The 16,513-nt window shown below is 42.7% G+C and overlaps 1 protein-coding gene across 2 annotated transcripts; it reads left to right on the forward strand.

The window, feature by feature from the left end:
- Positions 1-466: 466 nt before the first annotated feature.
- LOC311248923 (procathepsin L-like) lies at positions 467-11,035 on the forward strand. Of its 2 annotated transcripts, XM_084338156.1 has the most exons (8): positions 467-570; positions 2,093-2,235; positions 3,206-3,328; positions 4,175-4,327; positions 5,792-6,016; positions 8,654-8,822; positions 9,255-9,366; positions 9,756-11,035. In XM_084338156.1, exons 2-8 carry the CDS (start codon positions 2,107-2,109, stop codon positions 9,853-9,855), a joined length of 1,011 nt encoding a protein of 336 aa, XP_084194282.1. In that variant the 5' UTR covers positions 467-570; positions 2,093-2,106; the 3' UTR covers positions 9,856-11,035. The 2 variants fall into 2 exon arrangements, with proteins under 2 accessions (XP_084194282.1, XP_084194283.1); XM_084338157.1 differs by lacking the exons at positions 467-570; positions 2,093-2,235; positions 3,206-3,328 and adding an exon at positions 3,346-3,384.
- The last annotated feature ends 5,478 nt before the right edge of the window (positions 11,036-16,513 follow it).

The raw sequence follows: 16,513 nt of genomic DNA on the forward strand, positions 1-16,513 counted from the left end.
CCCCCCCCCCCCCACCTCCAATGTACAGCCCCACCCCACCTACCCAACCTCCCCCAATGCACATTTGCTATGTCAAATGTATATACTCTTCTTCTGGATTTTTTTTAGTATCACAAACAGTACTGTATTTGAAAATCTGGTATGTCATAAATGTATAGATGTAGCAGTACTGACTATCTGTATGTCATGTGTGTCATATGATGAATTGAAAATGGGGGACCCTGATGGAAACAAGACGAAAGTCTTTCTCTGGTCTGCATCCTCTTAACAATTGTATGTATTGAGCTGTACTGTACTGTACCCATTCTGCAATCTGTTAATAAACTTTTCAATCAATCAATCAATCAATCAATCAATCAATCAATCTCCTCTTCTCCGGAATTGTGCATCCACAGGGATGGGGTCACGTGCTCCTAGATCACATGCAGGTGACGCCACGAACCGGAGGCGGACTCTAAAACAGCAAAAACACGAGAAAGCACCAATGAGATCGCGTCCGTACAACCCTTTATAAACTTTGTGGACCCTGCAGGGAACAGTATAATTTCTTCTACTACAACAAAGAACATAGTAAGTGTCCCAGTCATCTGGATTATCGTGCTGTGATAGGCTGTGTTTCACAGATGTTTTTTTTTAGCTTGGCTATTCTTTACAAAATTATTTGGGTCTTAATTTCAGGGGAGGAGAAAAACCGACCTGTATTTATTCATGTGTTTTCAGCCATTGTGGCAGAATGGAAGAGGAATGTGTCCATTCAGAATTCAGATTCATTGGGTTATTCAGGATTCTAACAACGGACAACATGTACCATAATTCTGCAACACAAACATGTCTGTCCCTCCTTTTATTGCCATCCCCGAGAACACTGGAAGACGTCGCAATACAATCTAAAATGTAGCAGTCTGGGAAAGTATTATTGGGGCTTTTCATATTGTATTGTACGTAATAGAATGAGTAATACGTTCACTATTTTCTGTTTACCCTGTGGTTCGATTTAGTCTGTTGTTGTGGTGTGTTGTGGTTGTTATGTTGTGTTGTTTGGTTATTCTGTTGTGTTTGGTTATTATGTTGTGTTGTTTGGTTAGTCTGTTGTGGTGTGGTGTTTGGTTATTATGTTGTGTTGTTTGGTTATTATGTTGTGTTGTTTGGTTAGTCTGTTGTGGTGTGTTTGGTTAGTCTGTTGGGGTGGTGTTTGGTTAGTCTGTTGTGATGGTGTTTGGTTAGTCTGTTGGGGTGGTGTTTGGTTAGTCTGTTGTGGTGTGTTTGGTTAGTCTGTTGGGGTGGTGTTTGGTTAGTCTGTTGTGGTGTGGTGTTTGGTTAGTCTGTTGTGGTGTGTTTGGTTAGTCTGTTGTGGTGTGTTTGGTTAGTCTGTTGTGGTGTGGTGTTTGGTTATTATGTTGTGTTGTTTGGTTAGTCTGTTGTGGTGTGGTGTTTGGTTAGTCTGTTGTGTTGTTTGGTTATTATGTTGTGTTGTTTGGTTAGTGTGTTGTGGTGTGTTTGGTTAGTCTGTTGTGGTGTGTTTGGTTAGTCTGTTGGGGTGGTGTTTGGTTAGTGTGTTGTGGTGTGTTTGGTTAGTCTGTTGGGGTGGTGTTTGGTTAGTGTGTTGTTTGGTTAGTCTGTTGTGGTGTTTGGTTAGTGTGTTGTGTTTGGTTAGTCAGTCATTGTGTTGTGTTGTTTGGTTAATGTGTTGTGGTGTTGTTGTCTCAGGCTTGAAGCTCTGGTCTTGTCTTGTGACTTGGAGCAAACAAAGCAGGGCATATTCTTTTGTCAGATCATCTTGTTCTGACTCCACGCTCTCTGTTGGTTGTAGGATACAATTAAACACATGTCGGTTGTTATGGAGATTCCTGGTAATATTCTAGAATAATAATAATAATAATAATAAAACGGGTGGGAAAAGGGTTGGTTGCGTTGCGTTCTGGGTGGAGGACTGGGAGGAGATGAAAGGAGCCAACCATGAACCTGTGTAGTATTGCAACAGTTAAAAGTCATAATTGGCATGAGACACATTTTTAAAGCTGTGTAGCACACAACAACCTCAGTACGGTAACTGGTTTTGAATTGGAATCTCAACTAGTTATTCTTCTCCCAGGACCGGTCACCGTGATGCGACCACAGGCGGTGTTCGCGGTATTATGCCTCAGCGCCTCAGTTCTCTCTGCGCCGAGTCATGACCCACAGCTGGACGAGCACTGGAACATGTGGAAGGACTGGCACAGTAAACAATACCACCAGGTGAGTCTTGGGCTGTTACTGTTTTTAAAGTTATAGCACTTTAAACTATGCTGTTATATTAAAATACTGTTTTAATTATGCTCTTAAAATGTCTATCTATTCTGTTTTTACCTGGCATTTAATATCTTGCCTAGGGACTACATGTTATGAATTGAAAATGGGGGACCCTGATGTAAACAAGACGAAAGTCTTTCTCTGGTCTGCATCCCCTTAACAATTGTGTGTATTGAGCCGTACTGTATTGTACCCATTCTGCAATCTGTTAATAGAATTTTCAATCAATCAATCAATCAAACAAACAGTTGAAAACTAGCTACCCAGCTAACACTGGCATATTTACAGTGGTGGTACTCTGTCTCATTACTGTTGAATAATGTGCACTGTCCCTATTCAAATAAACGTAATAAACTAAACTTAAGCAGCAACTCCCTTCACCCAAAGTCAGAAGAATCCAAAGCACTTTAACACAACATCATATTTATTAAAAAGAGATTTGCACTACATCCATACCTCATTTTGCATCTTGCCTTTTTAAAAGTTGTTGTACCTCATTGTCTACATTTTTACTTCATTGTATATTTGTATAGTGTTGGGACTTATTCCTCTTTTACTTACTTTTCTTTACTGTATGAAACACATTCTCAGGGGCTCATACAGAACCAAGCATTTCACTGTAATGTACATGTACTTTATACACAACAAATAAAAACAAACTTGAAACTTTATCACAATTACAATGTATACAGGGCTTTGTCTATGTTGCAAAGACGTACGAATAACATGCACAGAATAACAGAGCATAATATGGAACAGGATCTTTCATACAATTACACCATACATTCAGTGCAACTTAGTGTTGCAATTTCACTAGGCCTATATAAAATGAAGGAACACAATGTTTTCCTGAATATTCTCTTAATTTCCCCAAGGGGATCAATAAAGGAATATCTTATCTTATCTTATTTTGCAGAAGGAAGAAGGCTGGAGGAGGATTGTCTGGGAGAAGAACCTGAGGAAGATCGAGTTGCACAACTTGGAGCACTCCATGGGGGAGCACCCCTACAGCCTGGGCATGAACCACTTTGGAGACATGGTAATTATCAAGGGGAGCACCCCTACAGCCTGGGCATGAACCACTTTGGAGACATGGTAATTATCAACACATTTAAAACTACAAGGTTGCCGTCCGTTCACTTTGAATAAAAAAAAAAAAAAAAATAGCTAAATTAGGAGTTTGTCCGATAATTATAGAGCATTTGTGATTAGGTTGGGTAGGACAACATTTTTAATGTACCAAACATTTGGCCTTGTATGGAATATTAGCGTAGTTATTTTTCTTCCAACATGGCTGTACCATTGGTAACCAACCACGTTTGAAAGAAAATGCCTATTTTCTGTGCGGTGGTATAGTAGGTAAAACACTGGAAAAGCACGATATTACTGTTCTACTGTGACTTGGTTTACAAGATCCAGTAATGACACGCCCAGTTATTAATATGATATATTTCTCATATAATAATAATAATAATAATAATAATAATAATAATAATAATAATAATAATAATAATAATAATAATAATAATAATAATAACTTTGTTTTGTATAGCGCCTTTCATAAAACCCAAGGTTGCTTTACAGGTCGAAAAACAACAATAACAAACATGGTAGACAGACGCACAACATTCAATGAGATAGTTAGGGGTCAAAGGCCATGTTGAAGAGGTGAGTTTTAAGGATTTTTTTTTTTGAAGGAGTCCAGAGTTGGGGCGTTGCAGAGTTCTGCGGGGAGGGAGACCGGTGGGAGCTATATACCGACACATAGCAACTATTATTTCTTCCATCATGGAGGGCGGATGAGCATTGTAAACATTCCGTGCACATGCTTCCTCATAGCAGCTGGCCGTGGGAGGCTCTCCTAAACACCCCCCTGCCCCCACAGACTCACGAGGAGTTCCGGCAGCTCATGAATGGCTACAAGCGCGGAGCGGTGAGGAGGTCCATGGGGTCTCTGTTCATGGAGCCTAACTTCCTGGAGGCTCCCCGTGCGGTGGACTGGAGGGACAAGGGCTACGTGACTCCTGTTAAGGACCAGGTGAGAGAGCCTCAAGTTTGCTTTCGTTTGTCACGTATATAAGCTACATGTACATTACAGTGAAACGCTTGGTTCTGTATGAGCCCCCTGAGATTGTGCTTCATACAGTAAAAAAAGGTCCCAACACTATATATACACACATGTGCATGTGCAATGAGTGTAGATGGATAAATCCTTACATTAAAGTTATTGTAGTTTCATCTAGATAACCCACTATTCAGGCTCTGGAAATGTGTCTTTGACCAAGATTTAAAGGGACAGCGTAAAGATGGGACAATGGAGTTGTTTTGAACCCTTACCTGTACCCACTGTGAACGTCTTCTCCTTCGCTCTGTATGAATACGGAACCGGTTTACCGTGCGCCAGGCTGGGAAGAGGTGAGCCATCAGGTGGCACGTGATGTTCGAGCATAATGTCTTCTTCACTGCCGTTGGGAAAGGTTTTCGTTTTATTTTTTATTGCATTGAAAATACACGGCTAACATTTGAGTAACAACGTTTAGTTGTTTGAATCCTCATTGTTAATCAGAGAGAGTAGTTATGGGGGAGACACTGATTTGAATACAGTTGAACAATAACAATCAAGGAATAAGATGATTTCATAAATGAATGTAAACCAAATAATAGCCAGACAAAAACCCAAAGATGAGGAAACGGATTTGAACAAACGAGTGGTTTAATAAATTGAACATAAAGAGACAAAGTTGTAATAGTTCAGCCAATAGCAGTTTTTTCATAATTGTATGAATTCATAACGAAGACCTGGGAATCTGGACTAATGTAATCATGGTCCTAACAACACCTTCTGTTTCCCTGCCCACCTCTTAAAAACTCTTGAACACACACACACATGCACCTTAAAGGAACATGCCAACATTTTGGGAAATTAGCTTACCGTCTTCTCCAGAGAGAGACAAGAAGATAGATACCAGTTTCCTCTCTGTGTGCGTTCAATAGAAAGCTATCTGGCTGCATGTTAGCCTAGCTTAGCACAATGAATGGAAGCGGACAGTGCCGGTTAGCCTAGGCATTGTCCAACTAACGCCTCTCCCAAAGGCTAACATAAACTTCTACGCAAGACACTTCTGTAGAAATTGGCTATTTTATTTTATCTTGCCTCATTTTGATATTTTATTTATCGTACTACTACCACTTATTGTTATTGGACACACACACACACACCCTGCACTGCACCTTATCATGCACATACACTACACGCAAGACACTTTCTGTAAATAATTTACTATTTTAACTTACCTCCATTTTATATTTTATTTGATATTACTACCACTACCTATTGTTACCATTCTTGTATTCATTGATGTTTCTTGTGCACTGTTTAGTCTGAGCTCGAAACACAAGCATTTCATTACCTGCAAATGCTCCCTGTATTGTTGTGTATTTGACGAATAAAGAACTAGAATCTTGAAATGCATCTTGAATCTTGTGCTTGGTCTCTTCCCAGGGCCAGTGTGGCTCCTGTTGGGCCTTCAGCACCACGGGGGCCCTCGAGGGCCAGCATTTCCGGAAGTCGGGCGAGCTGGTGTCGCTGAGCGAGCAGAACTTGGTGGACTGTTCACGTCCCGAGGGCAACGAGGGCTGCAATGGTGGCCTGATGGACCAGGCCTTCCAGTATGTCCAGGACAACAGCGGCCTGGACTCTGAGGATGCCTACCCCTACCTGGGGACTGTAAGTAGTACTATGTACACCTAACGATAGACTTTAGACTATACATATCACTCTCATATATTTAGTACTATGTACATCAAACAGTAGACTATACGTATCACTCTACATACATTTAGTATTATGCACATCAAACAATAGACGGTAGACTATATGTTTCACCCTTCATACATTTAGTATTATGCACATCAAACAATAGACGGTAGACTATATGTTTCACCCTTCATACATTTAGTATTATGTACATCAAACAATAGACAGTAGACTATACATATCACCCTTCATACATTTAGTATTATGTACATCAAACAATAGACGGTAGACTATATGTTTCACTCTCCATACATTTAGTATTATGTACATCAAACAATAGACAGTAGACTATACATGCCACTAAGGCTGACCTCGACTAATCGATCGAAAGGAGCCGTAGTCTACTGCCAATCTAAAAATAAAATAAAATAAAAATAACGCTAATGGCGCGCATACCAGAGAGGCTAACTGCCTAAGAAAACGGGCACTGAAAGAGGATTTCACCCGTCTAATGAACACCCTAGACAAATATCAAGATGCATCCATCGCAGAGGACAAGAAGCCTTCAGTCGACTCCTTCAGACATTAAGCACCCCCCACAGCCCAAATGGGCCAATCAAAGTCGACTATACAAATCCATAGTCGGGGACAGGCCTACATGCCACTCTCCTAAGTTCCATGAAGTAGTTTTAATACTGTATATACTGTACTATACTAAGTAGAATGAGGTAGTTATACTGAATAGAAAAAGTTACATGCATTGCTCTAGGCTGTAATTCATTTACATTTAGATTCTTAACATAAATATTAAAGCAATTTGAAAGGTCCTAATGATTATGTAGAGTAATTTTTATTTATTTTAAATAATAAATCCAGAGCTTTTAAAAACGTGTGGAATAAAAGTATTGCTTTTATAATAAAGAAAATGTATTAACACTTTGATTGCCTAAGGCTAAATTCATGATATACCATCCCTTGCCAGCTCTATTTGTCTATGGAGAAGTTCCCCTTCTTTGCAGGGCTATAACTTTTTAAATTCTATTGCTAGATTGCCATTATTAGGGCCCATTCAAGGTCCTATATGTATTGTTCATGGTGTAGCAACGTTAAACTTTTTCATTCACATATTCATACTAAAATATGGTCTAAGGTATAAGTATGTTTTCATCTCTTTCTGCAGCTTTCTCCAGAATGTGATTTATAGCCCCAAATGCATTATATTGATGATGAAATACAGTTTGATAGCAATCGGCGTAATATAAAAAATTCCAACTGGACGTACTTCTGGAAGTTACTACACGTCATCTGATGTTGACCGGATGGGCGAGGGGGCGTTTATAATTCCGTGGGCAGCGTTATACCATTCATCTAATGTGGGTCATATGTTCATCAGATCAGTTAGTATCGAACACGGTAATATTACACGCTAAAACTCACCCCAGTCTCCTCGGGCCGTTGGGCGATCAGCGTGGGGTAGACAGTTTTCCATTATGGGATGTCGAAATACCCGGTCCATTTCCAGGTTGTATAATAGTATATACGTCCAAATCATGTTGTTTATCGAGTTATTGGCAACGGATCGCTATGTATTGTGTCGAGCTCGAGTCCCGGGACCTATAGCGAGTGCCCGGAAGTAATATGGGTAATCACCACTTCATCCACATGACTTCCTGTTTGGCGCTTCTGCCGATCGGCCACCAGATGGCGCTCTTGAACCGCTAGAGGATTGAGAGGAGCTCAGAACTGTGTGTGAAGGCTGCAGAGGGGAAATATGATTCCGATCACAGATTTTTGAAATATTGATATTAAAGACGAGTTAGGGCGTCCTCTGCAACTTTAGCATGGCTAGGAAAGACGCCTAAACATGTTTTCGGCACTTAAAGTGTTAAACATAAAAAAAAAAACATTCCCTATGTGGAATGCACCTGGTTGGATAAATGACATGCTGATGCTCTAGTCTAGTGCGACATCTACTGGCTGAATGTTATCTGTAGCACCTTTTTAAAATATTGACCAAATAAATCTTGTCTACTCTAGAGTGAAAGACCGAATTGATAAGATGTCAAGTGATTGCGAGCAGCAGCTGTCAGAAAAGCTTAGAAAGGGTCCATTTGCCATACAACTTGATGAAACTACAACTGTCGCAGACGAGGCTGTGCTCATCGTTTATGTGCAATATATCGAAAATGAGGATCTGAAGCAGGACATTCTCATGTCAGTCAACCTTACTACCACCACTCGAGGTGAGGATATTTTTACTGCAGTGGATTCTTACTTCATTCAACATAAATGCAAACCGTTCACCATTAGGGCCTGATTTGAGAGGATGAATACAGGATTTGAATATTGGCCAAAATTTTGAAATACATACTTGATTGAAGGCACAAGTCAAAGAAGCATAGTGGGTCTAATTATGATGCATATGCCTGTGTATAAGCAGTTTGTTATTAAAATGACAAAGTATTTTATGGTATTTTATTAGGAGGGGGGTCCAGGAATTTCATCAGAGATGTTTGGGGGTCCCTGGGGGAAAAAAGGTTGGGAACCCCTGCTCTAGACGATAGATTGACTCCTTTTTGTTGTTGTACCTTTCTCCTCGCCGTGCAGGACGACCAGCCATGCCATTACGACCCCCAGTACAACTCTGTCAATGACACTGGCTTCGTGGACATCCCCAGTGGCAAGGAGCATGCTCTGATGAAGGCTGTGGCCGCCGCGGGTCCCGTGTCAGTTGCCATTGACGCCAGCCACGAGTCTTTCCAGTTCTATCAGTCAGGTCAGTCCTGTTACTGCTTTGTTATCAAAATGACTATCAAATAGTAATTCTGTGAGTTTTGCCCATCCCTAGTTATGAGTGCATTTACTTCCTCATAAGTCTTTGATGTTATTTGCGAAATTCCATGGTAATGTAGTTATTCTGCTAAACTAGCATGAAGTGATTGGTATCAACGGATTCCTTACCATCTATATTTTCACATGATACCATCATCACTATTGCACTAAGATTGTTACGTCGGCAGGCCGATAAGCCGATACCAAAACTGCTAACATCGGCCCGAAATATCAGTCAACCGCTATGTGATGTAGATGGACATTGTGCTATGGAATTTCTAGTGATTCATTTGCCAAAGTTAGTCTTTACAATGTCTATTGTATCTCTGGCATCGTCTTTGGAGGTTTGTTCCTAACTGGATTGTGGGTATTGTAGGCATTTACTATGAGAAGGACTGCAGTAGCGAGGAGCTGGACCACGGCGTGCTTGTGGTGGGCTACGGCTTCGAGGATGTGCATGGCAAGAAGTTCTGGATCGTCAAGAACAGGTGAGGTTTCTGCCTCATGTGGGATAATTTGGGGCCAGTTGTGTTTGTTCTTCAGTGACGTCATGTGAGGAGTCGTAATGCAACACAGTGTTGTTCTTCAGTGTCGTCTCCCCACATGATGTCACATGACATCACAGCAGCTTCATCAATGTCTCCCATTGCAGGATTCTACAAAGTTTCATTACAAAGTTGGAACTATGGGGGGGGGGGGGGCTAAAGTAAAATAATACTAATCAATACATTGTGGTGTGGAAATCTCAGCTCCATTGAGCTGTAAGAAGTATTGTTGAAATTAATGTCAATGAATAATTTGTTATCAAATTATATACTGTGTGTGTATATCCTTCATATCTCTAATCTTCTAATGTTTACTTTCTTTTTGTTTTTAGCTGGAGTGAGAAATGGGGTGACAAGGGCTACATCTACATGGCCAAAGACCGGAAGAACCAGTGTGGCATCGCAACAGCTGCCAGCTATCCTCTAGTCTAGCTATCTTCTAGTCTAGCTACCCTACGGTCTAGCTATCCTCTAGTCTAGCTACCCTATAGTCTAGCTATCTTCTAGTCTAGCTACCCTATAGTCTAGCTATCTTCTAGTCTAGCTACCCTATAGTCTAGCTATCTTCTAGTCTAGCTACCCTATAGTCTAGCTATCTTCTAGTCTAGCTACCCTATAGTCTAGCTATCTTCTAGTCTAGCTACCCTATAGTCTAGCTATCTTCTAGTCTAGCTACCCTATAGTCTAGCTATCTTCTAGTCTAGCTACCCTATAGTCTAGCTATCTTCTAGTCTAGCTACCCTATAGTCTAGCTATCTTCTAGTCTAGCTACCCTATAGTCTAGCTATCTTCTAGTCTAGCTACCCTATAGTCTAGCTATCTTCTAGTCTAGCTACCCTATAGTCTAGCTATCTTCTAGTCTAGCTACCCTATAGTCTAGCTATCTTCTAGTCTAGCTACCCTATAGTCTAGCTATCCTCTAGTCTAGCTACCCTATAGTCTAGCTATCCTCTAGTCTAGGTATCCTCTAGTCTAGCCTAGTCTAGTTACCTTCTAGTCTAGCCTAGTCTAGATGTCCTCTAGTCTAGCTACCCTTTGGTCTAGCATAGTCTAGTTCCTTAGCACAGCCACCAGTTATCCTCTAGTCTAGCTACCATCTAGCCTAGTCTAGCTATCCTCTAGTCTAGCTCCTTAGCACGGCCGCTAGTTATCCTCTAGTCTAGTCTAGCTACCCTCTAGTCTAGTCTAGTTCCATAACAAGGCTCCAGCTATCCTCTAGTCTAGCCTAGTCTAGCTCCTTAGCACAGCTCTGATCCATAGCGCTCTAGTGTTTTAATATTGCGGTATGGTTGGAGATGACCATATCTGTATTATTATTGTTACAGCCTGAATGAGGCTTCAGTACGAAACAAAACTCGTCAGAACGGTTTCTGTGATGTTCAATGGACACTGAACACTGTGTTTGTTGTTTTTTAGGGAATACATGCCATTTTTCTTTTGGCTGGTTTTTAATGCCACTTTTATTGATTTTTTTCTTTTAAAAGATGATTTTTGTTTTTTAGAAAAGAAACGTTTGTCTTTGTAAATATGCGTGTACATTTTTGATCATTGTATAAATGGTTCTTTTTTTTTCTACATTTACTGTGATCAATTAAATTTGTGAAACATGGTCTCCGTGACTGTACTTTGGTATTTTTTATTTACTGTAAGTGTTTCTTAAAGGGGAACTATCTTACTATTTCTTTCACTATTTGGGCAATTTACACAATTCCTGTGAGTCTATGGAACACATCTGTAAGGTTATTTTCCAAAAAATTCATTGTTTTGTATTTTTAATCAAGTACTCTAGAGCAGCATTTTCTGCACTTCCAGATTTCAAGCAGTTTTTGGCTGGGCTCCGCCCATACTCGCAATGCGCTTTGAGTGACAGTCACCCAAAGTCTGCACTGGCAGATAACTTTGGGGGGAGAGGGAGGGAGGGAGAGAGAGAGAGATGGAGGGACTACCGTAATTCCTCTAATAGTAACCCCGGCTTGTATTTGTTTCAACTGTAGCGGATACCAGGCTTGTATTAGGAGGAGGCATGTATAAGAGAGAGGCCTATATTTCAAATTTTCAAACGGATCATAATGAATAAATCAACATTATGTGTCAGTTTGAACCCAGTAAAATGTACTGGGTTCATTTATTGAAACCAAGCAAGTACTGTATGAAATACGGTAGTAAACGGTGCAATTACAGGTGGTCAAAAAAAGTAAAAAAAAAGGAAAATAGTGCAATCACAATACTGGTATAATAATAATAATAACTTCGTTTTATACAATTCTGAGGTAGGCTTACTCTCTTGGTAAACATTAACACCATACCATTATATGGTATTTACTGCACAGCCAGGCCAGCATATAACAACAATAACTAAATATATTGCCTATGGTAAATACCATAAAAACATCAACACAGTATCAATTTAACTTTAACTTCAACTGAGGTAGACTACCACAATACTGTGGTCCATCCTATTTATTGCCCATTCAAATACCTGTATATAGGCCTATATACAGTTAGGCTAATAACAGTCAAGTTCAGCTGCAAATAATAAAATTAAAAAAAATTATACATTAAACCCGGCTTGTATTAGGAGGCCGGCTTATAATTGCTTAGCTCAACAGCGCACCCGGTCATTAATAGAGACCCGGTTTTTAATTGAATACCGGTTACTATTAGAGGAATTACGGTAATTCATTTTGCTGGGGGGGGGGGGGGGGGGGGGGGGGGCATAATCCCACGAGACAATGCATTGGTAACTTGTTTCAAATTACAATATAACCACGTGAATATGATTGTAATCGGAATACGCGTGGGAGCATGCGCTATGATATTTTGCAACAGGTTGACGGTGATACTACGAGAGAGCGAGAGCCTCCTCCCAGTCCCCTTCCCACCCGTTTGATATAGTTCTGTGTGTGAACAGCTGAAGGTCTCTGCTAAATAACCGCTTCCGCATTATTTCCACTCGCTGCTCATATAAACGTATCACAGTTGATTGTGGGCAGATCAGTGCCTATTCATGTCAGTGAGTGAGTCAAATCAGAATGGCTTGGTTCAGTGGGGGAGGATTTTGTCTCATCTGAACTGGAGGAATGCACAAAAAATAGAATTTGAGACCTAGACAGTGTCGGTACAACCCCACATTGCTAGAAAACAATGCAAACCCCTGGAAAAGGGATATTTATAAGATAGTTCCCCTTTAAAGGATCTGTAAGTGTTTTTTATTTAGGGTTTAAATGAATGTTCTACATATTAAAATAGCTCTGCCATCACCGATATTGGATGTCTGGTCAGTAAGGTGGGTCTCCCAGTCCCTCCGCTTTGCAGTAAACACAAAATAATTGTTATAATATCCTGTTTCTTTATCAGAATCACAAGGGTCTTTATTGCCAAGTAGTTTTCACATAAAAGGAATTTGATTTGGTTGTTTTCTGTGCAACATTAACGGACATAATAAAATAAAATGGAATATTAACTAAATTAAGATAGAAGCACTATAGAATAGAATTATGAAATAAAAAATAAGCCAGGGCTGTACAACTGTAAAATAAGAGGTAAAATAAAATGCGATATAAACTAAATTAAATGGGAGCACAATATAATATAGTATAAGTAAAAAAAGAAAATTATAATAAAAAAAGGCCAGGGCTGTACATTGGTCAAGTGTATATACACTAATTCTAATAAAATAACAATACAGTGGGATGGAATATTTAGCAGGGCTGTGCAATTTGGCAGTGCAAAAAGTATGAACAAGTATGTTTTGATTGTATATGCAAATATATAGTCCAGTAGGGGTGTGTTAATGTAACTTGTTTCATTAGGATTTAGTATACTATATGCTCTGCCCTATACGTACAGTAAGTACAGTACACATATTAAGGCCGCCAGAACCGGGCGTACCATGAGCGGACTGGTGAACTGTACTACTATAGGGCAGAGCAGTATCTGTGATCTAATAAAACAAGTCATTGGAATAATATAAGCCTATACTGCGTTCATTCATTACGCACGTAGACTATACAGTACTGCACCCGTGTGTGTGCACGCGCACTGCAGCAGGTTGCCACGAGCTGTATGATGACAATTCATTAATCTAATCTCATTTTGGTCGGTCACAACGCTTCCGCTACCTATATCGGCCACCATTTCCACAAGGCTGCATCATATATAGTTAGTTGCATTATAATGAGCTGGGCATGTGTGTCTAACTCTTGATGTCATACTTTTTGCAATTTCATTTGCACGCTGCTCTGTTGGCTGGTTTTATAAGGAGCTGCCGGAGGCATGTCTGTATGCAAATGAACTAAACGGGAACGCGCGTGGTTCATGTTTGTCAATGAGTGACATTCCTCATTGTGGGCATCCCAGTTGGGATAGAGTTGGCCACTTAAGACAGGTTCTCCACGAGTTGGTGAATCCGGGTGTAATTGTTGGCGAGTTTGTCTTAGGCGGTTCCTAAGACAAACTCGTTAAGAGAAATCTTTTGGCAATGTTAGTGAATGAGACCCAATGTCCTTGACAAAGCCTCTGTATATGCTGGAGGTTGAGCTTATCAGTCTATAATGATTAACTACTAGACAAACATTGCTCAGTTCTACCCAATGCCCTCTCCAAACTGCCTGCACCATAGGGCCACCTGACCCTCTCCAAGCTGCCTGCACCATAGGGCTTAACTAACACCTGACCCTCTCCAAGCTGCCTGCACCGTAGCGCTTAACGAACGCTGACCCTATCCAAGCTGCCTGCACCATAGGGCTTAACTAACACCTGACCCTCTCCAAGCTGTCTGCACCATAGGACTTAACTAACACCTGACCCTCTCCAAGCTGTCTGCACCATAGGACTTAACTAACACCTGACCCTCTCCAAGCTGCCTGCACCATAGGACTTAACTAACACCTGACCCTCTCCAAGCTGCCTGCACCATAGGGCTTAACTAACACCTGACCCTCTCCAAGCTGCCTGCACCATAGGACTTAACTAACGATAGGTTATGACTATAACCAAGTTCTGTTAATTAGGGGTGACGCTTGGCATCACTCATGCACTCCCTCGCGTACGTGCACGCGCACTGAATAAATTCCACAAATGTACCTTTAATACCAGTATTAGTCTGACCACACCCCTCATCAGCTTACCTTCATAAGCAGGTGTGTGGTCACCTGCTCTCCTCCTTCCCAAGCTTTCAACACAAGGTGAGGTCAAGGGCTGCAGCGGCGTCGGATGCCAAGCGTCACCCCTAATTAACAGAACTTGGTTATAGTCAACCTATCGTTCTGTTTCATTAGGGGATCCGCTTGGCATCACTCATGCACATAGGGAGGCCAAGCGGAGCCACTGGCCGACAAATACACCCCGCTGAAGGCCCCCCACAACCAACAGAACAGGGAGGGCCGAGCCCCCCCGACCCCCCCTAATGGAGGGCACCCCCCCTATTAGAGGTTTCCCGGGAGGGCGACGGACCCGACCGTGCGAAGAGGCACTCAAGCAACTCAACGCACAGGGTGAGCAGACCGTGGCTTGACCCCACGACTACACACACGCACAACCCGCATGCCACCCGGGAACGAACGGAGGGAACAACCTCGTTACTGCCCCCAGAATTACGGGGTCAAGGGCAAACCCAACCCTGTTGCAAGGCCGTAGCAGCGGAGCGCGAAGGAAGACCCAGACCCACCAAAGGGACTGGACCCCCTGGAACGGGGGCCCGGAGAAGTCCATGATGCCAGCATCAAGACCCCACCAGGTGGGCACTTAGTGACCCCGCCCCCCACATCGCCAGCGTATTCGGACAAAGGCCCCTCAGCCGAGCGGGCCCTGTCCTCCCCAACAGTACACCGCCTGGCACACTGACCCTGCAACAGGCAGTCAGCATGGCCGTAAGCACACAAAAAAGGTTAACCAACGGAAGCAGGCAGCGCACCGGGGAAAACCAGGCAACAGGCTGTTAACCCTAGCCTGGAGACTGCGGACGAGACAGGCGCCAGAAAGGACAGCTGAACACAGCCGCCCCGGCGGAAGGGGCGTATGCCGGCGTTGTTGCATGACCAAGCCTCCATTTAAAAAAAACCCACCCAGAGGGGTCGAGGCAGAGAAGGCTGACACGATTGGCAGACGTCATGAACGTGCAGGGGCACCCTCAAACCGGTTAAATCGGGAGATGACACTGCAGCAACACACCAGAGAACCAACCACCCAGGTGTTTCCCTATGCGGTGGTTGGTCCCATAACCCCTCAGGAAAAAACTCCAAAACACACCTGCGGCACTGCCGCAGCCCGTGTCTCAGTTTCCAACAGGGTTATCCCGGGCCTACGGGTCAATGAAAACATTACTTCGGACCGGGCCCGGTGATACGGGGAGCACAGAGTCCCCCGAGGAGGTCAAGACCACCCCAACAGGCCCCTCTTCGCCATGCGTAAGAGAAGAGCGTAAGAATGGAAAACCAGCCCCAGCACCCCGTACTTGGTATTCCCAGGAGGTCACCCAACCAAGTACTAACCAAGACCAACCTGCGTGGCGGCCGAGATCCGACGAGATCGGGCGCGTACAGGTTGGCACGGCCGTAAGCCATTACGACAGTGTAGAATACAATGTACCCAACAAGGGTTCCATAGCACTCAACCCTGTGACACCCGGACCGACCCAGCATTTTTCCCCCTGAAAAAAGCCCAAGTCCCTCAGGGTACCAGAACAGCAGATCTGCATCCCCGGCGGACAACGGGTTTAACTGATCTGGACCAGCGCAACCAGAACCAGTCCCGTGCCCTAACCACGCCGACATGCCAACTCCAGGAGAAGGGGCAGATATGCGTGTTGATCTTAAACATAAAAAGAAGGCGCCACTCAAACGTTTCGGTGCAAACCGCGCCCGGCGGCCCACCCCCAGGGCGTGAGACCCTTCCACATATGTTCAGATCCATTCCGTTATCATCCCCTGATATGAACAAGAACCCGTCGACAACCACACAGGGCGTCGGAAGAGGAAAAACCCCCATCCCAATTGCTCTATAAAAACGCTGTTTTAACCCCAAGCAATCAAGGCGCGCCAGTCAGTTACCTAATGTCCAACAGAACATCCTGAGCTAGCACTATGTGTGC

The sequence above is a fragment of the Notolepis coatsorum genome, assembly GCF_963971535.1.
Source record: "Notolepis coatsorum genome assembly, chromosome: 2".
NCBI classification, from domain to species: Eukaryota; Metazoa; Chordata; class Actinopteri; order Aulopiformes; family Paralepididae; genus Notolepis; species Notolepis coatsorum.

What these genes read in the sequence shown, in the direction of transcription:
- LOC311248923 (XM_084338156.1), top strand. Translation starts at nt 2,107, where the DNA reads ATGCGACCACAGGCGGTGTTCGCGGTATTATGCCTCAGCGCCTCAGTT. An exon ending in CCTACCCCTACCTGGGGACT is followed by an intron (nt 6,017 to 8,653) that starts GTAAGTAGTACT and finishes CTCGCCGTGCAG; the next exon opens with GACGACCAGCCATGCCATTA. An exon ending in TTCTGGATCGTCAAGAACAG is followed by an intron (nt 9,367 to 9,755) that starts GTGAGGTTTCTG and finishes TTTTGTTTTTAG; the next exon opens with CTGGAGTGAGAAATGGGGTG.